We start from the raw sequence: 25,030 nt of genomic DNA, 5'->3' as shown, positions 1-25,030 counted from the left end.
GGTTTTGAACTCCTGATCTCAAGTGATCCACCTGCCTCGGCCTCCCAAAGTGTTGGGATTACAGGTGTGAGCCACCACGTCTGGCCCAAATTTCCAACTTTTGTAAGGACACCAGTCCTGTTGGATTAGGGCCTAGTGACCTCATTTTTTAACTTGCTTACCTCTGTAATATCAAATCAAATTCAATCCATTTGGAATACCTCCAAGTAAGGTCAGCTACTGAGTTACTAGGGGCTAGAACTGCAGAATATGAATTTATTTTTCTCATTTCAACAGAAAACTCAGAAAGGTAATGAAAGGGAATCAACCTTTGACAAATGTTTATTAAATACGCAGTTGTGATAGACACTAGTTCTAGGTGCTTAGGATGGCATTCATTCATTCATTTGCACCTAGAACCATGTCTGACGCATAATAGGAGCTCAATAAATGTTTGTTTAGTGAGTAAATTAATTCATTCAATAGTCATTCAGGTTGTAAAAGGAGCCTTCAATTCCCTCAGTAAAATGAGTTGAATTACATAATTACCTCTTAGGTTTGTTGACAGGGTGAAATGAATGTATTATTAATAATAACTATAAGAAGCTTCTATATGCTAAGATAGATGGTCTTCATGTACAATGTTCAATACTCATAGCAGCCTTATTCAAATGAAATTCACTGGCCGGGCATGGTGGCTCATGCCTGTAATCACAGCACTTTGGGAGGCGGAGGTGGGTGGATCACTTAAGGTCAGGAGTTTGAGACCAGCCTGGCCAACATGGTGAAACCCTGTCTCTACTAAAAATACAAAAATTAGCTGGGCGTGGTGGCGTAAGCCTGTAATCCCAGCTACTCAGGAGGCTGAGGCAGAAGAATCACTTGAACCCAGGAGGTGGAGGTTGCAGTGAGCCGAGATCACGCCACTGCACTGCGGTCTGGGTGATAAAGGGAGACTAAGTTTCAAAAATAAATAAATAAATAAAAGAAATAAAATAGAATTCACCTAACATAGAAATCACCATTTTAATCATTTTAAAGTGTGCAACTCAGTGGTTTTTAGTGTATTCATAATACATATATATATATATATTTTTGAGACGGAGTCTCCCTCTGTCACCCAGGCTGGAGTGCAGTGGCCGGATCTCAGCTCACTGCAAGCTCCGCCTCCTGGGTTTATGCCATTCTCCTGCCTCAGCCTCCGGAGTAGCTGGGGCTACAGGCGCCCGCCACCTCGCTCGGCTAGTTTTTTGTATTTTTTAGTAGAGACGGGGTTTCACCGTGTTAGCCAGGATGGTCTCAGTCTCCTGACCTCGTGATCTGCCCACCTCAGCCTCCCAAAGTGCTGGGATTACAGGTGTGAGCCACCGCACCCAGTCAATGAGACCCCCTTTTGACGCAGGGCAGGTAAGCCCCGAAGTGGAGCTGAGCCCACAAGGGTTCTTGGCTTTGCCCAAGAAAGAATTCAAGGGCAAGTTGGAGGCAGAAGAAAACGGCTTTATTGAAGTGGCGGCGTTACAGCTCCATGACTGCTCCTGCAGAGCAGGGCTACCCTCTTAGGTAGAGTCAGGGCAGTTGTGCATTGATATTTATACGTACTTTTAATTACATGCAGATTAAGGGGTGGTTTATGCAGGCGTTTCTAGGGAAGGGGTGGTAACTTTTGGGTCATGGTGCCATTGCCATGGAAAAGGGCGGTAACGCACGAGTGTTGCCATGGCAACGGTAAACTGACTTGGCGCACTGGTGAGCTAGTTTTAGGGAAGCCAGCTTCCGCCCAGGCCCTGTTTTAGTTAGTTCTCAATTTGGGCAGGTATCTCAGCCCCATCTCTGAACGGAGTCCTGCCTTCTACCTCACCTTTGTAGAAAGTTTTTGCCAATACATGTCTTCCACCCTCTCAGGTGCATATCTAAGAGGGTACTACTTTTTGGGGGAACTGCCAAATTGTTTTCCAGAGCAGCCGTACCATTTTGCATTCTCACCAGCCCTGTATGGGGGTTCCAATTTCTCCGAACTCTCGCAACCTTTGCGCTTTTCTGTCTTTTTGTTTATGGCCATCCCAGTGGGTGCGAAGTGGGATCTCGCTGTGGTCATGCTTTGCATTCACCTGATGACTAACCATGTTGAGCCTCTTTTCACAGACTTAACGGCCATTCCACAGCAGCCTTTTGAGCTAGGTGTAATCTCCATCTGATAGTGGAGGAAACAGATTCAGAGAGTTAAAGAGACTTGCTTAACGCAAGGGGGTGGTGGGGCTGTGCCTGGGACTTGGGTGTGTCTGTCCCCGAAGCACCGCAGAACCAAATTAAAGGTAGAAGCAGGTCCAGTCTGAGCGGCAGGAGACCTGGTCGCCGGTGCGTTCACTTTGGACAAGTCCTTTCCTCGTTCCGGGTGTCACTTTCTCCTCCGTGCCACTTGGGGCGATATACTTCAAACATCTCTGGCTTCTCTAGGAACCAGAATCTCTAAGATCAATCGTTCTAGTGTGGCGTTTGCCCCGCCCCTTCAGCCCCAGTTGCCAGCGACGCCGGAAGTGTTCGGATCTGTGGGTTTGCGCCCGCCTCCGGCCCGGAAGTGCTCTCTTGGGAAGATGGCGGCTGTGTCGGTGTATGCTCCGCCGGTTGGAGGCTTCTCTTTTGATAACTGTCGCAGGTGCGGCCTTGCCTGGGGCTTGGCTCAGGGAGGGAGTAAGAGTGCGGTGCTCGGGTGGGAGCTGGGCCAAGGCCTGATACGAGAATTCTGAGGGAAGAGTGCATGGCGGGGCCTGTGGCCCGCGGCCCGTGTGACTCAGGGGAATCAGGGCCTGGGCGTGGGTTTCTCCTGAAGCCGGGTCTGCTCTCCCACCTTCACAGCGCACTCGGCCACCGTTTATCTCCGTCTCCTAAGGCACGTCACGGCCCCTCTCTGAGACTGTCTTCGTTGGAAAACGGGAGAACAGTGCTGATGGGAGGATTCATTGAACAGATGGGCGTGAAAACAAATAGCAGCTTTACTGAGTTCTCTTTTAGGCAGTCTTCATGCCAGTGCTGCGCGATGTGGTCCTGCCCTTCAACACTTGATTCTTTCATTTGCTCTCAGGAATGCCGTCTTGGAAGCCGATTTTGCCAAGAGGGGGTACAAGCTTCCAAAGGCCCGGAAAACTGGCACGACCATCGCTGGGGTGGTCTATAAGGTAAGCCAGGTTAGGGTAAGAGCAGCAGCGACTGAACCGGTAACAGGAATCAGAACACTTGGCTTCCTCTGTCTCTCCCGGCTCGGTCTGGAAAGGCAAATACTATAGAATACATCAGGAGACCGTCTTTCAGGAGGGACTGCTTTTGTCTGGTTTTGTGTGCTTCTTAACAGTTTATGTTCTTTCCTCACTTTGCTGAGTTTTTTTTTTTCTTTTTTCCTTTTTTTTTTTTTTTTTTTTTTAACAGGTCAGTTAGCTTCTTAATTACTAGTTTAGGAAGCCGAAGTATGTGATGGGAGATCACGAGATTTGGGGTCAGACAGGTCTGTCTCACTTTTGACCTCTATAATACTAATTCCAACTTCGGGCAGCTCGCTTTCCTTCTCACAGGTCTCCTTCAGATGCATCAAATGGAGATAACTCCTGCCTTAAATTGTTGTAAACGTCAAAAGAGATAATGATTACCTGCGCAACTTGTTTTAAGGAAGAGCAACATGTTTTAAAAGGAAATTGACTGTGATGGCTACTTTAATGGGAAGATTCCTGTGTCTTAGTCCAAGTTTTTTCCAGATTAGCTCTGATTTGCAAGGAATTCACCAGACACCTGAGCCTCACTTGAAACTGGGAATAATTCTTACCTACTCAGGATTCAATTAGTAGCATTTACTAAGAAATTTTATCTTAAATCCTGAAAGTGTGGCACAATATTTTTGGTATGAGTTTTGTTTGGCGTTTTGAGATTAGGGGAGCATGGTATGGGCAACATAGTATTCCCTAAAGTAGAATGGAGAGTTGTGGTTGGTTTATATTTGTAATATTGTTTAAAAACTTTTTTTCTCTCAATAGGATGGCATAGTTCTTGGAGCAGATACAAGAGCAACTGAAGGAATGGTTGTTGCTGACAAGAACTGTTCAAAAATACACTTCATATCTCCTAATATTTAGTAAGTATTGATTCATTTGAATAATTTTTATATTTTCAAACGTGTCAGGGGTAAAAATTGACCTTCCTGTGCTCTTCACAAAAACCTGTTGTTTAACTTGTATTTTCTATCTCCTTTAAATGGCATTTCCGTCCACCCGTTACCCAAGCTAGTCATCTTCAAGTCCGCTCTTTGCTCAGTCTCCAATTGAATTGGTAGCCAGTTTTGCCCTCCCTGTGCCTCTTGAATCCATTCCCTCCTATTCTTTCCGTTGCTAAGGCTCTAGTTTGGGTTCTTTCTTTTTTTTCAAACATTAACTTGAACCATAGAGGTTCTTTTTTCTTAGCTGAACTATTGCAGTTACTTGCCTCTCTTAGGCATCCTATTGTTCACTCTTCTGCCATATTGGATTTTGTAAAACATAGATCTGATGACGTCCCTTTGTTAAAAAGCTTTTCATGAGACTTGTCACATTTCCACACGACTTTTAGGATAAAAATCAAAATTCTGTGGCCTTGCACAATCCATAGAAAGCCTACCCTTCAAGCCTCTCTTTCAGTTGCCATCACCCTGTGCTCCAGTTACATCTGAACTGTCATCTGAACTGTCCCTGTTTCCCTCATCTCCAAGCTATTCCACTGTTGCTTATGTGAGATTCTATTTAGAAACTCTTCTCTGCTTGTAGAGTGTTTTTATTCCATTTTATTCCAGCTCATATATAACCTTTTCATTTCTTTTTTAAATATTTCTTGTTAGTTTTTTTTTTTTTTTTTTCTGGGAGAGATGTGGTCTCACTATATTGCCTAGGCTGATCTTGATCTTCTGGCCTCAAGTGATCATCCCGCCTGGGTCTCACAAAAAGTGCTGGGATTACAGGCATGAGCCATCATGCCCAGCCTGAAACCTTTTCTTAATGATCAGAATCAATTGCTTTCTCCTCTGGTTTCCCGTAGCATTTTGTACCTATGTTACTACAGTGTATTAAATGACGTATTATAATTTTCGTCGTCTTGTGTGTCTTCCACTCAACTTTGAAATCCAGTACAAGTCCTGTCATATTTTCTTTATTCCCAGTGCTTAGTGTAATAACTGGTATCTGATAGTAAGTACTTGGTAGATGTTGAGTTGCAAGACTTTTAACACACCTTGCACTTCTGTACAACTTGGATGTATTTGTAGCGTTAATGAAATGCATAGTCTTATCACAGAAACCAATAATTTCGTACGTTCCATTGGGCCATAGATAATATATTTGCGTATAACTAGATGCATTTTCTTAATTTTCTGTTCATTTAAGGTTGATTAAGCAGAAAAGTTACAGCATAGATGTACCCAAAAACATCTCTCTGGGTACCTGGACTTCTTGGAAGTTATCCAAGAACCCCTACTTCTAATTGAGCCCTCTGATAATTGGATTTCAACTGAGTTTCTAATTGGATTTTTCAGTTGTTGTGGTGCTGGGACAGCTGCAGACACAGACATGACAACCCAGCTCATTTCTTCCAACTTGGAGCTCCACTCCCTCTCCACTGGCCGTCTTCCCAGAGTTGTGACAGCCAATCGGATGCTGAAGCAGATGCTTTTCAGGTAAGTTTCCAGAATGGGGATTCCTGGTGGTATCTTTTGCTCATATCTTAGGTTTTTTTCAGCCAGGAGAAGCCAAGAAAGTAGCAAAAAAGCCTTCAGAAATACACATTTTGTTCCAGAAATCAGTTGTTATGTTAAAGAGCCACTTTAAATGGTTTTTGATAGTGCATTTGAATTTCTGGGGCCTGATTCTTTTCATGAGTAAATCACATGTCACCAGTTGAGTCATTTCCTGAAGCATAGGGATATTACTGGGTAAGAAACTTTTTTGCTCATAGTAAGAGAGTTATAGCTGGAGGAACTATGAATTTGTATTGTGAAACTACTCTCTCCTCCCCATAAACACAAAGCCAAATGAGTGTCTCCCCTTGCCCCCTGCCCCCTTTAGGGGCAAAATAACAATGAATGAAAAGTGGTATTTATAATTGGCTGTCAGTGGGTATGATAATATTAATATTAACCAACCTTTATCTATCTCTTACTCTGATTGAGGACCTATGTTAAAGTGCTTTACGCACGATCTCATCCTTTTAACTCTGAGATAGGAGCTATGACCTGACCTTCATTCTCTGCTGACTCACAGCTCATATTAGTAGTTTTGTTTCTCTTTCTCCTTTAATAATTGCGTCATTACCTTATGTTTGTATGGGTCTTGGGAGTTTTCAAAGTACATTTTCTTATTTGCTTCTCATAAGAGAAGCAGTGATTATAGGAGAAATACCCTGGGCATTTAGTCTTGGGTGGAATACTGGCTTCTCCTTTAGGGACCTGCCTTACCTTTAACATATTCTTTGCCTTTTTCCTTCTATATGAAATGGATATCATAATACCTGCCCCTAGCAGGGTTGTTGTGAGAATTAAAGGGGAGCATGGATAGACAGTAAAGATATTGAACTGGTGGCTTATAGGCCATCAGCTTGTAGAGAAATTTATTTGGATCATACGGCGGTTTTTTTTTTTTTTTTTTTAAATAGTGGCTAATAATTATAAATGGGTAGATTTGAATTAAAAGTCTAGATTTTGGCTTGGCACAGTGGCACATGCCTATAATCCCATCACTTTGGGAGGCCAGGGATCGCGAATCACCTGAGGTAAGGAGTTCGAGACCAGCCTGGCCAACATGGTGAAACGTCTCTACTAAAAGTACAAAAATTAGCCAGGCGTGGTGGCACTCGCCTGTAATCCCAGCTATTCGGGAGGCTGAGACAGGAGAATCGCTTGAACCTGGGAGGTGGAGGTTGCAGTGAGCCAAGGTCATGCCACTGCACTCTAGCTTGGGTGACAGAACAAGACTGTGTCTCAAAAAAAAAAAAAAAGTCTAGATTTCTGTCTTTTGAAAACATTCAGAAACACGTGGTCATAATCTTCGGGAACTCATTGGTGGATGTTGCCTTAGAAGTGGGAGTGGGTGCTCTGTCACATTCTCTGCCTGGCTCACTTCACTGTTCCCTTCAGGGCCCTGGCCTTCCTGAGAATTTGCGGGTCCTCCTCTGTGTGTCTAGCATGGCCTGTGGGTTTTCAGTAGTGTATATGAGGTTGAGGGTAGCCTTGTAGCAAGGCCAGTAGTATAGTTCCCATTTTACAAATGAGACCAAAGCCTAGAGTCATATGTATAGGAAGCCTAGTCTACCCAATTGCTGCTTTGTGTTTGTGTACATATTGTTCTAATCCAGGAGAATTATTGCCAACCAAATTCTTCCAGTACAGTGAGTAGAACTTGTTAAAGCACACCTATTGATTAGATTTCTGAAGAGATTTGTGGATTTTAATTTTAAATATAAAGCTCCCTCTGGTGGCTTGCTTGGCACATTATATGTAAGGCTTTTTTGAAAACTTTTTCTACACAATGTGTCTATGTAATAAAGGCAATTTTCAAGCTTCTAAAATTGCCGCAAATAGAATGTTTCAAGATTCCTTGTAATGTCATTTAAAACAATCAGCAAAATAATCTAGCACATGTTTCTGTTAATCACTTTAGAATGTTTTAAGAATTCTAAAGTCTCGGCCGGGCGCGGTGGCTCATGCCTGTAATCTCAGCACTTTGGGAGGTCGAGGCGGGTGGATCACAAGGTCAGGAGATTGAGACCATCCTGGCTAACATGGTGAAACCCCGTCTCTACTGAAAATACAAAAAATTAGCCGGGCGTAGTGGCAGGCGCCTGTAGTCCTTAGGCTGCTTGGGAGGCTGAGGCAGGAGAATGGCGTGAACCCGGGAGGTGGAGCTTGGCAGTGAGTCAAGATAGTGCCACTGTACTCCCGCCTGGGTGAAAGTGTGAGACTCCGTCTCAAAAAAAAAAAAAAAAAAAAAAAAAATCCTAGTCTCTTTTTTCAGTGTTTTGTCATTTTTTAGTTTAAGATAGTTTGTAAAAGTTAAATTTTATCAAATTTTGAGAGGAACATTTAAAAATATAAACCAGCATAATAGTTACAGTCTTTTATGTCCTCTTACATTTTTGGTGAGTTACATAAAATGAGAGTGGTTTAAGGAAAGAGTTTAGGATTTGACTTTAGAACTTTGGTTCACCTCCCACCTACAGCACTGACTGTTGTGTAAATTTGGGTGATTCTTTCTCAATAAAATGGGGATTATAGTTTCTGTCTGTCTGACTTTTGAGGAGGACAGGAATAAAGAAGCTAGGCTCTGACCTTGCATACTACGGAGCCTACTGCATAGTTAGAGCCCCATAAAATTCAGTCTGGAAAGGAATACAAGGTGTTCTTGGTACTGCTGTACTTTTTTTTTTTTTTTTCTGAACTGCCCATTTCCATGTATGTGAGTCAGTGAGAAAATAAGATTTGATAAACAGAAGTGACCTCTTTTCCCTTACTTAAGCACTGCCTTTATCTCACACCTCTGCTGGCTCGATGTAGGTGATGGAAGTAATGCTTGTTCTGTGGGCATAGAGCCTCCTTGTTGAGTTTCATAGAAATATTAGTGACATGCCGTTCTGTGTTCTGGAAACTATTACCTGAATATGTGGAGGCTCTTACATTGTAACTGTTTTTCTAATAAACATGTACATTTATTGTAGGAAATTTAGAAAATACTGAAAAGCCCAAAGAACAAAATGAAAATTTTGCCGTTCAGGGAGCATCACTCTTGGTTTACTGTATATTATTCCAGTCTTGTGTCTTCTAAGTTCTTCCCTTCCTCTCTTCCTTTTATATTACTATTACATATTCATGGTAAAAACAAAACAAAGCTGGAAGATACAAACAAAAAGAATATAAAAAACTACCTGAATTCCTGCCACCCACAAGCAATTAGTGCTAAGAGATTATTACGCAGCCTTCAAGGTTTTAAAAATATGTTCAGTAATATTTTATTAAAAAATGGGATTATAGTTGTACTGACTCTTTATAGTATAGCCTGATCTTTTCACCCAACAGTGTGTCTTGAATGGGTTCTATACTAGGGCATTTCAAAATGAAAATAACTGTTGTTAAAATTATAAAAATAATGTAATTGTAAAAAATGTAGACGCTAGAAACCTGGATAGAAGGAAGTAAATGCCACCTGATGTTCTGCCACTTAGACACATACACTGTAAATTTTTGAAGATCTGTTTTTTCATACCTTTTGTTCTAGACATGTATCCTTGTATGTATGCATTTAAAAGAATGAACTGTTTGTGTGTTGTTTTGTAATTTCCCATATGTACATAATAGTATGTTACAAATATTGTTCCAGTCAGTAGATGAGTTTTTCTCTTGAACCCATAGAGAAGTTCTGAATACTTGTAACTCTCCTGAAATCAGAAAAAAATGTTGGTGTGTACTCTTATGGGGGAAAGTTTCCACAATTGTAATCAGTTTTTAAGAGGGCTCTGTGACCCATAAAAGCCTAAGAACTATTAATCAGTATCATAATTTTTGGTGGTGTCATAGTATCCGTTTTGTGGCTGTGTTACAACTTAACCAATTTTTGAACATTAATGAAATTGCCCATTTTAAGGTATTTAAGCTATTGTTAGGTATTCTGTGAACGCTTTGGAACATAGAACCTTTGGGTTCTGGTGTGATTAATTCCTTAGACTGTATTCTAGAATAAATGCACATTTATTTAGTTTTGCACATTTAACATTTTGAGAGATGTTGTCAGAGCTCTCCCTTGACAAACGTTGTGCTACCATCAGTAGCAAAGGAGAAAATGCAGCATGATTGTTAAATTTTATTTTATTTTAGATAGGGTCTCTTTCTGTTGCCCAGGCTGGAGTGCAGTGGTGTGATCATGGCTCACTTAAAAGCAGTGCATGGCGGATGACTTGAGCCTTAAAATTCTAGGCTCAAGTCATCTGCTCGCCTCAGCCTCCTGAGTAGCTGGGACTAAAGGCCCATGTCACCATGCTTGGCTGATTTTGTTGTTGTGTTTGTTTTTTTAAACTTTTTGTAGACAATGTCTCACTATGTTGCCTAGGCTAGTCTCAAACTCCTGGCCTCAAGTAATCCTCCTGCCATGACCTCCCTAGGTTTTGGGATTACAGGCGTGAGCCACCGCACTGAGCTTAGCATGATTTTTAATGCTTGTGTGATGTTCTGTTGTACAGCCGGATCAGTTTAGCCGTTTCTCCCTCTGCCTGTTTCCACTTTTTTAATCATCATAAACAATGCTGTTGTAAGCATCCTTGTGCATTCATTTCTGTATATTTGTCTGTTTATATCCTTAGACTAGAGTCCTGCTAGAATCTGTGGATCAGTAAATTACTGAAATTTTAACGATTTCAATAATTTGCCAAAACATCTTGATTCTTTTAAAGGCATCTAACAGTTTATATTTTAGCTTAGAAGGCAACTAGCTGATTATTATTGACTTTATTTAAATACCCTGTTCAGTAGACAGTTGGCATAGTAGAATAGGCACTGAACTAGTTGAGGGTGGTGGGACTGGGCGATTGTGGCTTCTCTTCCTGGAGCCCTTGGCCCTAGTCTCACCCTGCTGCTAGCTCGTGTGGCCTTGAACCAGTTTCTTCCCTTGTCTGGGGCTCTGTTCTCTTTTTAGACGACTTCTAAAATCTTTTCCTAGGAAGTTCTTGAAGTTTTTACTTATAAATGGAAGGTTCTTTTTGAAATAACAATTTGGTAATCGAGGAACAGGGCAAGTATTGGACCACTGTTCTGTTTACTTAGTGCACTTCTGGATGGGCGGCTATGTCTCAGACAAAGTTATGACTTTGGTTCTTGTGTTAGTTTATTTGTAACAGTTTTAATGATTACATTGTTTGGCAAATTCAGTATGTGTTGGTTTTGTTTTTCTTCCCAAAGAGCTGAGGGCTCACAGTGGAGAACTTTAAATCCAGCATGTTTATCTAGCACAGCAATTCTGATGTTAAAAAACTGTACCAAATACAGGGAGAGGAATCTATAGAAATGGAAAAAAGGGTCCAAAGGAACAAATATGTACACAATTAAATGGAGATGGAGTGGGTGGAAAATGTATTCCTGTGATGTTCCTGAAGAAGTGTAAGTTTATCCTGTGTGTAATAGCAGTGGTTTCTTAGGCTATCATGGAGTTATTTTAATATTCACTTTCCTGAATGATGAAATATTTTCTTTGGATATGCGTTCATATATATGATTATAATGTGGGTTAATTCAAAGGCAAAGGTGTTTCACCATGAGCTGTTTTTCTGTTTGGGCTGTGGTGAGGTTGATTTTTTTTTTTTTTTTCTGAGACAACTCTTGTTCTGTCCCCCAGGCTGGAGTGCAGTGGCATGAACATGGCTCACTGCAACCTCTGCCTCTTGGGCTCAAGGGATCCTCTTACTTCAGCCTCCCGAGTATCTGGGACTACAGGTGCATGCCACCACGCCTTGCTAATTTTTTGTAGTTTTTGTAGAGACGGGGTCTCGCCATATTGCACAGGCTGGTCTTGAACTCCTGGACTCGAGTGATCTGCCCACCTCGGCCTCCTAAAATGCTGGGGTTATAGGTGTGAGCCACCATGCCTTTGTGGCTAGGTTGATAATTTGAATAGTGGAACAGCTGAGCTTAGCACCTCATTGTTAACTTTGGAGGTGGAGTATGTGCTGATCCCAGAGAGGTGTGATGGGAAAAGTGCTGATAATCTTTGGAGTCAACCCAATTTGATTTTGAGACCGGGCAAGTTCTTAATGTCTCTAGGTTGGTTTTCTTTTCTCTAAAATGGGAATGATAATGCTGTCTTTTAAAGGGTACTGTGGGCTGGGTGTGGTGGCTCACACCTGTAATCCCAGCATTTTGGGAGGCCGAGGTGGGAGGACTGCTTGAGTCTAGGAGTTTGAGACCAGCCTGGGCAATATGGCAAGGCCCCATCTCTACAAAAAAAAAATACAAAAATTAGCCAGGTGTAGTCCCAGCTACTCAGGAGGCTGAGGTGGGAGGATTGCTTGAGCTGGGGAGGTTGAGGCTACAGTGAGCCATGATAATAACCACTGTACTCCAGCCTGGGTGACAGAGTGAGACCCTGTCTCAAAAATAATAATAATAATGGGGGCTGTGAGGCTGAGCTGAAATGAGGTGTGTGGAGTGCCACACATAATTTATACTGGCTGATAGTAGATGGTTCATCTAATGTTCCCTTCCCTTTTTTGTTACCATCCAAACAATAACCCCTTAATGAAACAGTCTTAAAGAAAGCTTTTTGTTTTTGTTGTCTGACTTCTCATGCAACTTTTGGCTAAGTTACAGTGATGCTCTGTGGACTCATGTTTTTTTTCTTATGCATACTCTCATCACCAGGTATCAAGGTTACATTGGTGCAGCCCTAGTTTTAGGAGGAGTAGATGTTACTGGACCTCACCTGTACAGCATCTATCCTCACGGATCAACTGATAAGTTGCCTTATGTCACCATGGGTGAGTGTAACGTTTCCCTGATGTTTCAGAGTACTCTTGCTTACTAAGATGGTCTCTTGAAGAGCTGGTCTGTTTTCTCTTAGAAGAGGAGGTGCAGTACAGTGCTTTGATTCATTCAGCAAATATTTACTGAGTTCCTACTACAGATTAGGCCCTGTTCTAGGTGCTTGGTATATAGCAGTGAACACAATTCTAATAGTGATTCCTGCCCTCGAGGAGTTTATATTTTAGTGAGGGTAAATAGATAATAAACAACTGTGAGAAGTATAATACACAGGTATTATAAATATATTTATGTATAAATATAGGTTATGCAACCTGTGTATTATGAATATATTTTTTATAGTCTGAAATCTGAAATGCTTCAAAATCCTAAAGTTTTTGAGTGCCAACATGATACTCATTGGAACATTTTTATTTTTATTATTTTTTCTTTTTCGAGATGGATTTTTGCTCTGTTGCCCCAGGCTGGAGTGCAGTGGCATGATCTCGGCTCACTGCAACCTCTGTCTCCCAGGTTCAAGTGATTCTTTTGCCTCAGCGTCCCAAGTAGCTGGGATGATAGGCGTGTGCCACCATGCCCGGCTAATTTTTTGTAGTTTTAGTAGAGATGAGGTTTCATCATGTTGGCCAGGCTGGTCTCAAACTCCTGACCTCAAGTAATCTGCCTACCTCGGTCTTCCAAAATGCTTGAATGGATTATAGGCATGAGCCACTCTGCCCAGCCTCGTTGGAGCATTTTTGATTCTGGATTTTTGGATTAGGGATGCTGAATTGGGTGAGTATAATGTAGATATTCTAAAACCTGAAATCTGAAACACTTCTGGTCCCTAGCATTTTGGGTAAGGGCTACTCAGCCTGTATTAGAAAGTGATATTAAGAAAAAAAGGTAATACGGATGGTATTGTACTATAGTTAAGATACTATCTTTGAGAGAAACTGAGTCAAGTTCATATGGAAATGCTCTATTTTTTACATCTGCATATGAATTTGCAATGATCTTAAAAAATTAAATTCACACATGATAAGGGGACTTGGGAGTTGTGGGCAGGGGCTGGGGTGGAGGCAGATGGCAGTGTTAAATAGAAAGAGCAGTGCCAGGCATTGTGGCTCATACCTGTAATCCAGTGCTTTAGGAGCCTGAGGTGGGAGGATTGCTTGAGGCCAGGAGTTTAAGACCAGCCTAGGCAAACATTGCAAGATCCAGTCTGTACCAAAAAAATATATGTATATATATATATAAAAAAGCTGGGTGTGGTGGTGTGTGCCTGTAGTCCCAGTTGCTCGGGAGGCTGAGGCAGAAGGATTGCATGAGCCCGGGAGTTTGAGGTTGCAGTGAGCTGTGATCAAGTCATTGTACTGCATCCTGGGCAACAGAGTGAGACCTTGTCTGTTTTTTATGAAGAAGATGAGATTTGAGTAGAATTCTAGAGTAGAAGCCTCACATTGAAACTTGTCGGGTACATTTTGACCTACAGGAGTGATCACGGTCCTTCTTTACTATTTAATCTCTGAGGGATTAGGGTATTTGATTTCTGTCTGAACCTCGATTTCCTCACCTGTGAAGTGGTATCAGCAATACCTACCACACCAAGTTGTGATGGTTGGAAATAATATACATAAAGCATGTGCTCCAATGCCTGGTCTGTAAATAGTAGTTATTTTTTTTCCCCCCTCTCTTCCTCATTTGCTAACCAGCGTTTTGCATTTATGCTTTAGGTCTAGCTGCTAGATTAGGAGATTTTATTCTTTTGACAGTTTCTCACTCTGCTGCACAGGCTGGAGTACAGTGGTGCAATCACAGCTCACTGCCACCTCAACTTCCCCGGGCTCAGGTGATCCACCCATCGCAGCCTCCTGAGTAGCTGTGACTACAGCCACGTTCTGCCACACCCGTCTAATTTTTGTGTTTTTTGTAGAGATGGGATTTCGCCATGTTGCCCAGGTTGGTCTCGAACTCCTGGGCTCAGGTGATCTGCCTGCTCCGGCCTCCCGAAGTGCTGAGATTATAGGCGGCTGATAATTTTTTTTTTTAATGACTGCAAAAAATAGTGATACAATTATATTTGGAAGAATTGGGATTTTCAAGTTCTAGCATTTATGTTATTGCTTCTGGGTCAAATTGCACAGGTCCAGAACTTCGAACAGGTTGTGTGTATTGTGTAGCTGGTGTTTTTCCAGCTGTCGTTTACCTCTTATATTTTCCGTCTTGGTGTCTTGGCTCCACATCTAGGAAAACTGCTGCCTTGAGTAGTTTGGAAATTGCCAGTTTGAGACTTTGCTATGCCATTGTGTTATTATCTAGCCTCTTACTAGGTTTTTATATAACAGATGTTCACTGTTTGTTGGGGAGAATGATTTACCCCCAGATACCATATGGATGAATCTTTGCAATTATTCTAAAATGACGATACTTATGGTAATTTTAGAATTTTTCTGAATTGCTTTATTCAAATGTATTTGGTATCTCCATCAAAGTATTGCTTTTATTTCTCCCCATCTGATACCTTTAAATGGTGGTAAAGGTGGAATAACCTTTTCTATTAAGTAGTTTTATTTCTTCTCTTTTTTACTTAAATTTCAGACTGCAGAAAAGTAACAGTAATGTTCAACAAACACTGATCTGTCCTTTGCTCAGATGTGTCAGTTGTTAGCATTTTGCCACATTAGTTCTGCCTCTCACACACATTGTTACTACTATCATTGTTTCGTGTGCGTGGGGAACCATTTGAGAGTAAATAGCAGGCACCACAACCCTTCACCTCTGAATCCTTCAAGATGTTCTCTTCTAGCACCTTGATAAAGTCATCAAATTTAAGAAGTTTGACATTGATACAAAGCAGCTTCATTTGTAAAATGGGAAAATTGGTTTCTCTTGCCTGTGAACTGTGGTAATTTGTGTCATGAGCATAAAGCTGAATTAGGAAAAGTTGTTGAAAGTGAGTAGGTAAACAGCTTTGTGTCTGCCCATTTCACTTCTGCCACCCCACTTTGTGCTTTTTCCTGGCCAACAGTGACCTCCTGTCTGTCCAAGTCTCGTTTGAGTTCCCGGTGATGGATCCACAGCTCTGAGTTTATAGGAGAATTCTATTTAGAAACCACTGACTCCACACAGACTGGTTTTGCTGCCCTAAAATACCAGACTAAGGAGAATGAGACATCAGTAACATGTGATTTTAATACCCAAGTAAATTGTTACTTTGAGGTCTTGTTTGTTCCTCCACTCATTTATCAGCTTTTTTTTTTTTTTGAGGCTGAGTCTCACACTGTCACCCGGTCTGGTGTGCAGTGGTGCAATCTCTGCTTGCTTCAACCTCCACCTCCCGGATTCAGGTGATTCTCCTGCCTCAGCCTCCCCAGTAGCTGGGACTATAGGCTTGCTGCAACCTCCACCTCCCAGGTTCAAGCGATTTTCCTGCCTCAGCCTCCCGAGTAGCTGGGACTGCAGGCACATGCTACCATGCCCAGCTAATTTTTGTATTTTTAGTACAGGGGGGTTTCACTGTGTTGGCCAGGCTGATCTCAAACTCTTGACCTCATGATCTGCCCGCGTCTGTCTCACAAAGTGCTGGAATTACAGGTGTGAGCCACCATGCCCGGCCTTATCAGCTCTTTAGTGAGTGCCTTCTGTGTAAAGGAACTGTAGCAGGCAGCACAGATAGAAGTGAATATCAGGGTCTTTGTCCTTAGATACCCAGTCTAATGGGGGAGACAGATGTACACACTGACAAGGGCAGGAGGGGACCCAAGGGAGAAAGGGTCACTTCCAAACTGGGGGAATTCAGGAAGAACTTCACTTGAGCCGAGTCTTAAAAGGAGGATTGGATCTTTTCATTCGTTTGTCAGATGTGTATTTAGCATCGTTAGTGCCAAGCACTTTGCTAGGAGCTGGGAAGATTAGTGGTCAACACATCACCTGCCTCAGAGCCTATAGTCTTGTGCTGGAGACAGGCATTAGACAGGTGAATTCACATGAAGCTAGAAGAATGCATTGTGATAAGTGCCCCAGAGGAAAAGAACTTTCATTAGTGAGGATACTAGGAAGGAGTGTGTGGCTAGTGGGTGTTTGGGAAGTCCTTTCTGAGCAAGTGACATTCAAGCATTTTCTAATGAACGTGATTTATGAACATGACAGAACATTGAAGTGGGACAAAGAAGTATAAGAAAAGTCTCCTTCATATCCCTCCAGAGTAACCACTCTTAAGAATTGTTTGTATTTTTTCCAGAAAATGTGTTACGATATACTTTCACGTATCTCCTTCTCTGTCAGGTAGTTACCCCTGTAAAAAAACACACACACAAATGAGCACATGCTATACATAATATTCTTACCTTACTATTAACTTGTTTTGATGAAGTGTTTGCATCAGCTTATGTGGGCCTATAGAATTTCTGTAATAGCAAGCTGTACAGAATTGCATTATGTGGCTATACCATGCTTGCTGACCCATTCTTCTAATTAATATCTTGTTTTTCATATTTTGGTAACAAATGTGTCTTGTTCTACTTGTATAAATACATACTTCATTTAGATACATTCTTAGCAGTGGAATTTCTGAATTAAGGTGTACACATGTTTTGACCAGAATTCTCTGTTGTAAGCAGTTGAGTCACTGGATGATTTAAGGAAGAGAGGGATTTTTGAGAAAAGTATAGCAGGTGACTCACAACGTAGTTGGAAGGGCAAGAACTGGGTTTGGGGCCAAGAACAGTGTCTCAGTCTATGCCGTGGGCACAGCCGGTGCCAGACCCTGGCTGCCGCAGAACTGAGCCTTCCTCCCATCCCTTCCACCACCAGGGAGTTCCTCATGGGGAAGGTGGGTGCTTGTGATTGGTGAAGCTCAGATGGCAGTGGAATTCTCCGGACAGAGGCAGGAAATACAGCTGCTGGGCAGCCCAGAAAAGGGACAGTGCATTTTACCTTTTGAGAGCTATTGCCAAATTGCTGTCCAAAAAGCTGACACGAGTTTATACTCCCACTAGAGAGTACAAGGACGCTTGTCTCCCACCACCTTACGGATGCTGAGTGTTTTTGCCAGTCTGATGGGTGAAAGTGGGAAGAAGGAACACTTAAACGCCTGAGGGATGAGTAGGAATGTGCTATGCACCGCTTACCCCGAGGGATAGTGCACAAGGGCTCCGTGTGGTTAAGCACTGAAAGGCCAGAGTGTGCTGCATGGGGGCAGCAGGAGCAGTGAGTGGGGGCGGGGCAAGGGACCCATGCAGTGGGTGCAGCAGAAGCAGAGATGGAGAGGGTGGAAGAAGGATGGATGTTGCCTAGTGTGGAGTGGAGGCAAGGCTGGAAAGCAGGCCCCGGGGGTCCAGATGCTGCAGGCGCAGGTGGAGCTGTTTTGATTTTATCCTGGAGGTTTCCTGCTCCAAAGCCAGGGAATGAGAGGATTAGGTTCGCTTGTTAGAAGGAGCAGCTGACAGCTGTGGGGAGCATTGGCGTGAGAGGCCTGGGGCGGGGAGGGAGCTTGCATCCTGGCCAGAAATGTTGAGGATGAGGACTAATCCAGTGGTGGTGGCAGTAGGGATGGCCACTGTCATTACAGAGATCTCTCAGCAGCTCACCCTGGGCCACATTCTGGGTTTCTGTCATCATTCTCTCCTGGCCTTCCTCAGTGCCAGCTCCTCGCTGGCTCTTGGCTGCAGTCTTGCAGTCACTCCTTCATTTGGGGCCACCTCCCTTTTCAGTTGGGCTCTAGGCCGTTTTTCTCATCTCATTTCCTGTTCTTCCTTCCCTTGTGCCCTGGGCTTCTGTGGCAACAGCCCCCTCGTCCTCCTCTGAACAGAGCCCAACACCCATTGCTGCCTCCTTTCACAAGCGCATTTTCTGCCTGGAGTGTTCCTCCTCCTTACCCTGAGTGTAGCCCAGAAGCCATTCCCTCCTGGCTGCCCCTGGCAGAGTTAACAAGTCCCTCCCAGGAGTGAAGCAGGATCCCAGGACTCCTGCCTTCGCCCCACTTTGCTTCCCCTAGGCATTGTCTCTCCTGCTCCTGCACAATTCCAGACCTCTGAGAACAGCATCTGTGCCTTACTCTCAGGGTCTCACAGAGCCCTGTGCAACTCAGTGAATATTTGATGGTGAATTAATTTTCTGATTCTCCAGCTTGTTTGTGCTAAAGAATGTCTGAAACTTAGTGTCAGAAACCTTAGCTGCTATTCATTGTTTGTGAACTAGCAGTTTACAGTACCCCTGGAATGCAGTTGGTTTAGATTGTGTTCCATTTGTGTGGTCCCAGTTTAAAGTGTTGTAAATGTGACATGTCCTTTTACTTTTTTTTTTTTTTTGGTTAAAGCTTAGTATTATTTTAAATTTAAAGCATATTTATGGGAATGTCTCAGTGCCAGAGTACTGGGTGCTGGCACATTATTTTCAGTTAAAATTCAGTGTAAGGGATGCTACTATTGCTATTTTACTGACGAGAAACCTGCAACTTAGATTTAGCAACTTACCTAGTGTTACTCAGCCCCATAAGTGACCAAGCTGGGATTTGAACCCTTTTTTTCTATCTCCTGCAAGCCCCAGTACAACACAGCTGCTGTGATTTTATCATCCTACAGTTGTGATTTCACTTAGCTATTAAGCCTTGCTTCTGAATACTAAAAATATACAAATTCCTGATACTTGTTTTTGTATTTTTGACTGTTCTCTGCATGGGTTCTCTGTCTTGCATGTTGAAAACAGTGTTTACTGAAACAGCCCTATTGCAGCAAAGGAAATTAAACTCTCTCTCTCTCTATATGTATATATATCACCCCACAATTTTACGACCCAAAGACAACGTGATTTTCACTTTTTGTTTCTTTCCAATCCAAGTCCACTGTGAAGAGGAGCACTTTACAGAGAATGTAAGATCACAGTTTTGTATTGGCCTGGGCTTTGTCTCTGTGGCTGTCTTAGTTTCTTTCAGCCATTGTTCCATGGTCGTAGCTGTGCAGGGCTAGCTTTCTTCCTAATCTAAGTTTGATTTTTGTTGTGGTTTTGTCTCTTCTTTTTTCTTTCGCTTCCCGACCCTTCTTTCGCCCCTCCCCTCCCCCACTTCTTTCCCCTTTCCTTTTGAGGGAGTGAGGAGCTGGGTATTGAGAGAACTGAGAATTGCCAAAATTTGGCGGAGTTTTTTTTTTTTTTTTTTGAGATGGAGACTCGCTCTGTTGCCCAGGCTGGAGTTTAATGGCTCGATTTCGGCTCACTACAACCTCTACCTCCTGGGTTCAAGCAGTCCTGCCTCTGCCTCCCAAGTAGCTGGGATAATGGGCTTGTGCCTGTAATTAGCCACACCCTGCTAATTTTTGTATTTTTAGTAGAGACAGGGTTTCACCATGTTGGCCAGGCTGGTCTCGAACTCCTGACCTCAAGTGATCCACCCGCCTCAGCCTCCCAGAGTGCTGGGATTATAGGCGTGAGCCACTGTGCCTGGCTGGATTTTGTTTTAATTCATGCTTATTATTTTGAGTGAGCTACAAACCAAACCTCACACTCCAGATAAAATAGAAGGTCCTCCTAAATGAAGTGCCTCCATGGAACATTAGCATTCACTGTGGAATCAAGGCTTTCTGTAATTGTAGCTTAAGTGAGAAAATGAATATTTCATCTGAATTCTCATGTTTTAGTTAGATTGTGAGTTTTTTTATTATGAAGAATAAAAGCAAACTTTGTAATTAATCTTTTTTTTTTCTTTTTTTCTGAGCAATTTGACAGTAAGAGCTGGAAGCTATAAATTAACCGGAAGACAAGGGTGTCTAAATTTTGTCTACCCATGGGCCTGTATTGGCGACTAGCCAGGCGCCTGAAGGCTGCTCTTAATTTACACTGAATAGAAGACACCTGTCTTGTCTTGCTCATCTTTAACTTGCTGCCCAGCTCGATCTGCATTGAACGTGGGGTCCCAGAGCCTCCTGTCTGAGGACTGGCCTTCCTGAGAGTTTACTTGGGAGACTAATATATCAGACTGTTTGTGGTGTGGCCTCTGGACAGCTTCTGTCCTAAAACCTTTGTGAACATCACATTGACCGTAATGAGAGCAGCGTTCATCCAGCTACAGCACCTACACCTGTTGTGGGATGCCTTACTGATATAGTCTTTGCACCATTGTGAGGTGGGTGCCATCATCCCTGTCTTAAAGATGAGGAAACTGAGGCTCAGAGAGGTTACTTGTACCACAAGTAAGGAAGTACGTGAGTGGGAATGGGAACCTCAGTCTCTGACTTTCTCCTGTTGGTACGTGGCGTGTGGTTTATTCTCTGAAAAGAGAAAGGATCCCTATTGTTTCATTTACTTCTTTTTTAAGAGAGTAATTTGGAAGAGACTACTGGTGATCGATTCATTTGATTGTTAAAAGCTAGGCAAGATTTTTTGACTTTATTAAGAAAGGGAAAGCGTTTTAGTTATGTTTTTATAGACATAATGTGGGTTCTTTTAATTCTCAGATTAATTAGCTTATTCTTTGAACTTGCCAGCTTTTCTTTATTAGGCAAGCTGAAGTAGTGTCAGAAGAAGCTTGGGGACCATCTTTTGCTATTAGCTTGGCAGTGTTCCTTGTAGCAGCATTGGCAAGGTATATAAAATTTTTGTTTTTGCCTGCTTATCCACATAGAGAATTAACATGAATAAAATTTCAAGCATGACATTCCTGAAAATGAGGTCCTTGGACAATTTAGGAATGCTAACTTAAGGAATAAACATTGGTATGCACCATTAGGGAAGACTTGGGGTCACTGCCAGGGCCATCCAGGTAAAATTCTCCAGATAAACTGGTTATACAGTTTCCTAATTACTGGAATGCACCTACTAAGTCCCAGTTTACAGGGCCCCCAAGCAGTGAGGAAGATGTGGGACAGAGTAGTAAGCATGCTGGATGTCTCACCTTGTGGGCAGAAGAATCTTACAATTAAGTGAGAACTTAGGAACATGGATAGGGAGTTAAGATTTGCCATTGTTACGCTAAAGTACATCCTTTTCTGTATTTTTACACTAAAGTACAAGCTTTTCTGTATTTTTATACTAAAGCACAACCTTTTCTGTATTTTTATACTCAAGTACAACCTTTGTATAGATCCTTTGATATCTCCACATGACTTGATTTTGAAAGTTATCCTGCACTGGATCAAATTAGTGCACTTTAAGATGGCAAATGTTTCTTCTGTATTCGTTTTCAATTCTTAAATTGGATGCAAATTTAGCAGCATGTTTACTTCATAAAAACCTCAGAGGGCATATATATGAACTTCACAGCCGTGTGTTGCTGGAAATTCTTCTGCCTGCTCTGGGGTCAGCCATGTGGTTGACTGTGTATAAGAGGCTTTAGAATCATGTGTCTCCATCGGAACTGGATTGCCTCTGTGCTTAGGTCTAGGAGACCCTATTCCAGCAGGAGCTTTGTCCACACAGCCAGTGACTGCCTGGAGCAGGCTTTTCTCTAAACTCCTGAATGAAGTAGCACTTAGGATTCTAGAAAAAGAGGTGGAAGCCCTTGCTTTGGTCCTAGCTCTGCTTGACCAGAGCCTAGTCACCTAACCTCTGCAACTTCATAACCCCTATTTCTAAAATGAAGCTACTTTTTTTGACTTGGGAAGGTCCCAGGGTTATTGGGATGCTGAAAGGTCGCGTTTTATGTGCACATGCTCTGTAAATCACTGCTTTTTATGTGGATATGTTGCTTTTGGCGATTTTTTGAGGCAGTGTGGCTGAGTGAAAACTGGTTTTTGAAGTCAAATAAGGTTCAGATACTTTTTAAAGATATTAATTAACTTAATTATTTGTTTTTATTTTTTAGGGGCAGGGTCTTGCTCTGTCTCCAGGCTGAAGTGCAATGGTGTGATTATAGCTCACTGTACCCTCAAACTCCTGAGCTCAAGTGGCCCTCCCACCTCAGCCTCCCAAGTAGTTGGGACTTTGGGCGCACCACCACTGAATTTTTTTTTTTTTTTTTTTCTTTATTTTTTTGGTAGAGACTGGGTCTCACTGTGTTTTTCAGGCTGGTCTGGAACTTCTGGTCTCAAGTGATCCTCCTGCCTTGGCCTCCCAGAGTGCTGGGATTATAGGCGTGAGCCACTGTCCTTAGCCTGGGTTCAGGTCTTAAGTCCAACATTCATTTAGCTGTTTGACTATGAACATTGATTTCTTCTGTAATGCTTACTTCATGTGTGAGCATGAAGTGAGATACCAAACATAAGTCTTTTGTATGTAGCATGTTCTAGTGCCAGTACATGTTTCTGTGTGTAGCTCTCTGTGTCAAGATTTCTCTGGCACTTCGTGCTTTAATATAAGATGCATTTTAGAAGATTTAAAATGTGCAGTGAATGGATTTTATATCTTAAAATTAGGTTGCAATGGAGTGCCAAGAATAAAACAACTGGGAACCAAAAGCCCGTGAAAGTTGAATGAATGCATCTTGTTTCCTGGTTGCTGCAAAGGTGGTACTAAGCCAATAGATGGTGCCATGATATCAGGAAATGAGAAAATATTTACTTCTAAAATTCATCATATTGTTACAGGGAATGTAATATAGTCAGCCCTTGCCAGTTCTTAATCTATTCTAATTAGATTGGATTTTGTTCTTGATTCTGTGTAAAAAAATATTAAACGCCTTTTATAGACAAAATGGTGAGATATTGAATTAATGTATGGGTGCTCTTCCTCCTTTTTTCCCTGCTCTGACATTTTACCACAAAGTCTCCTGATTTGAATTGTCCTTAGCCTACAACCAAGTAAAAGCCCTTGCCAGAGCACTTTTCAGAACAGTTAAAGGAAATGCTAACAGTTTAAAGTTCTTTGCTTTAAACCCCACTGAGAGAGAGTGAGGTTAACTAGCTCATCTTTATCTGCTCTTGTTTCAGAATTAGACCAGAGTGCCCCTGCTAAAGGAAAATGCCTTTATATGCTTATGACCTAGTGTTTGATGCCTTTTACTTCCTCATTGGTCAGACTACGTGGAAAGTCATCTTAGGCATCAGAAGGCTTTTCACTGTGTAGTTCATAGAACGAGGGATTTGCTATTAACCAGATCTGGGTTCATGTACCCGTGCTGCCATTTCTGGCTGCATGACTTTGGGTAGCCGCCTTCCTTTCTGTGAATTTTAGCTTCTTCCATCCATACAATGAAAATAATACCGTCTAGTCCATCAGTTAAAGTGGAATGCCCTGAAATTTGGGAAGTTACTTTGAAATATGGAGCCTTTAAGAGACTTGCCAGCTCCCTCTGCCCTGCACTCCCGCGGCAGGAGGCAGAGTGTACGCCTTGCACTCAGCTTTGGTTTCCCGGTGGGGCCTCATGGTGCAGGGGACTGATTAAGATAGGCGCATTTTTGGGTAATTTTCATCCTCCATTTTGTCCTGTGAAAGGGTAGGTGACACCTGTGTTTTAGGGAAAAAATGTTCTCGCTCCATATCTTGTGACATTTCATTAAAATGCATTAATGAAATAAAACTTTTCACATTTTAGGCCCTGATGCCCTGATTGTTAGTCTTTTCTGAAGAATAAGTGTTTATAACCTGTCAGTTCAATGAGATGTTGCAGTTGCAATTTTAAGAAAAATCCCTGTTCCCTTCAAGTGGTGTTTTAAATGATTAGGGTGAAATTTAACTCCTCTTTGACTACATTACATTTAGAAAAGGAACTCCATTTTTTGAGGAATTAGTTTTTGAGTGAAATTATTGAATGCCTTACAAATATTTTTAGCATATTAAATGGAATACTTTTTTTTCAATTCACTGGGAATAAAAGGTAGACTTTCACATTAAGGTACATTTACTGACGAAAAGGAAGCATTCTTCCCCCTCATGAGGGGTTTAAATGTAATACTCAGTGCTTACTCAGGAGTGAAAACATCAAATTAAACTGTTTATGCTGACAAAGGACAAATCTGGATTTCAGCAAGCGATGCAAGATTGTCTGATTGCTTGGCTTGCCTCGCCAGGAGCTTTTGGCCAAGACTTATAATGAAATGCATGCATACAATTAAACCATTTAAAGCCGGCGTGTGTTCTACTGAGCAGTGAGAGGTGCTCCACTGCTCTCTAGTGGCTGGACGTGGTCCCCCGGTGCCCAGCTTGTTTTATATTCATCAATCAGCTCTGCACACATTGGCGTTGTCGGCCTCCAGAGCAAGCACCAGTACCAGGAGACGAGGCCTTGGAGGCAGGAATGGAGTGAAAAATGATCCCAGTCTGTGGGTATGTGGAAAGCACCAAATTTTACCCAGAATGAGTGGCCAGTTGACTAACAATGAGCAAGTGTGAGTAAGCGTTCTGTCAGGGAGAGCTGACACTGATGGATTAGAAAGTTCTGTGTGTGACTCTGTTACCACCGCATACATCTTACACCTTGGCAGGCCACGGTGGCAAACAGGTCCTTGGCTGCTTAAAATGGACCGCTCTTTAGCAGAAGGAGCAGCTTTTTTTCCTGAGAAGATCTGGTTAAATTGATTTGGGGAAAAGTGGTAGAAATCCATTTCCTGCTGCCTCTCATGACTTCATGACTTTGAGAAAGAAATTCTGAAGACCTCTGTTTCCATGAAAGCTGCCAACCCT

At 42.3% G+C, this 25,030-nt stretch overlaps 1 protein-coding gene across 1 annotated transcript in view; it reads left to right on the top strand.

The window, feature by feature from the left end:
- Positions 1-2,502: 2,502 nt before the first annotated feature.
- Positions 2,503-25,030, top strand: part of PSMB7 (proteasome 20S subunit beta 7) — a 61,962-nt gene continuing 39,434 nt past the window's right edge. Inside the window, exons 1-5 of the mRNA XM_003911250.4 lie at positions 2,503-2,632; positions 3,059-3,152; positions 3,999-4,096; positions 5,522-5,662; positions 12,380-12,495. Coding sequence (XP_003911299.1) covers positions 2,571-2,632; positions 3,059-3,152; positions 3,999-4,096; positions 5,522-5,662; positions 12,380-12,495 — 511 coding nt within the window. The 5' untranslated portion in view covers positions 2,503-2,570. The remainder of the gene's footprint in view (positions 2,633-3,058; positions 3,153-3,998; positions 4,097-5,521; positions 5,663-12,379; positions 12,496-25,030) is intronic.

The sequence above is a fragment of the Papio anubis genome, chromosome 13 (genome assembly GCF_008728515.1).
Source record: "Papio anubis isolate 15944 chromosome 13, Panubis1.0, whole genome shotgun sequence".
NCBI classification, from domain to species: Eukaryota; Metazoa; Chordata; class Mammalia; order Primates; family Cercopithecidae; genus Papio; species Papio anubis.
Note: the sequence above shows the minus strand (reverse complement) of the source record. Positions and strands in the feature narration are given on the sequence as shown.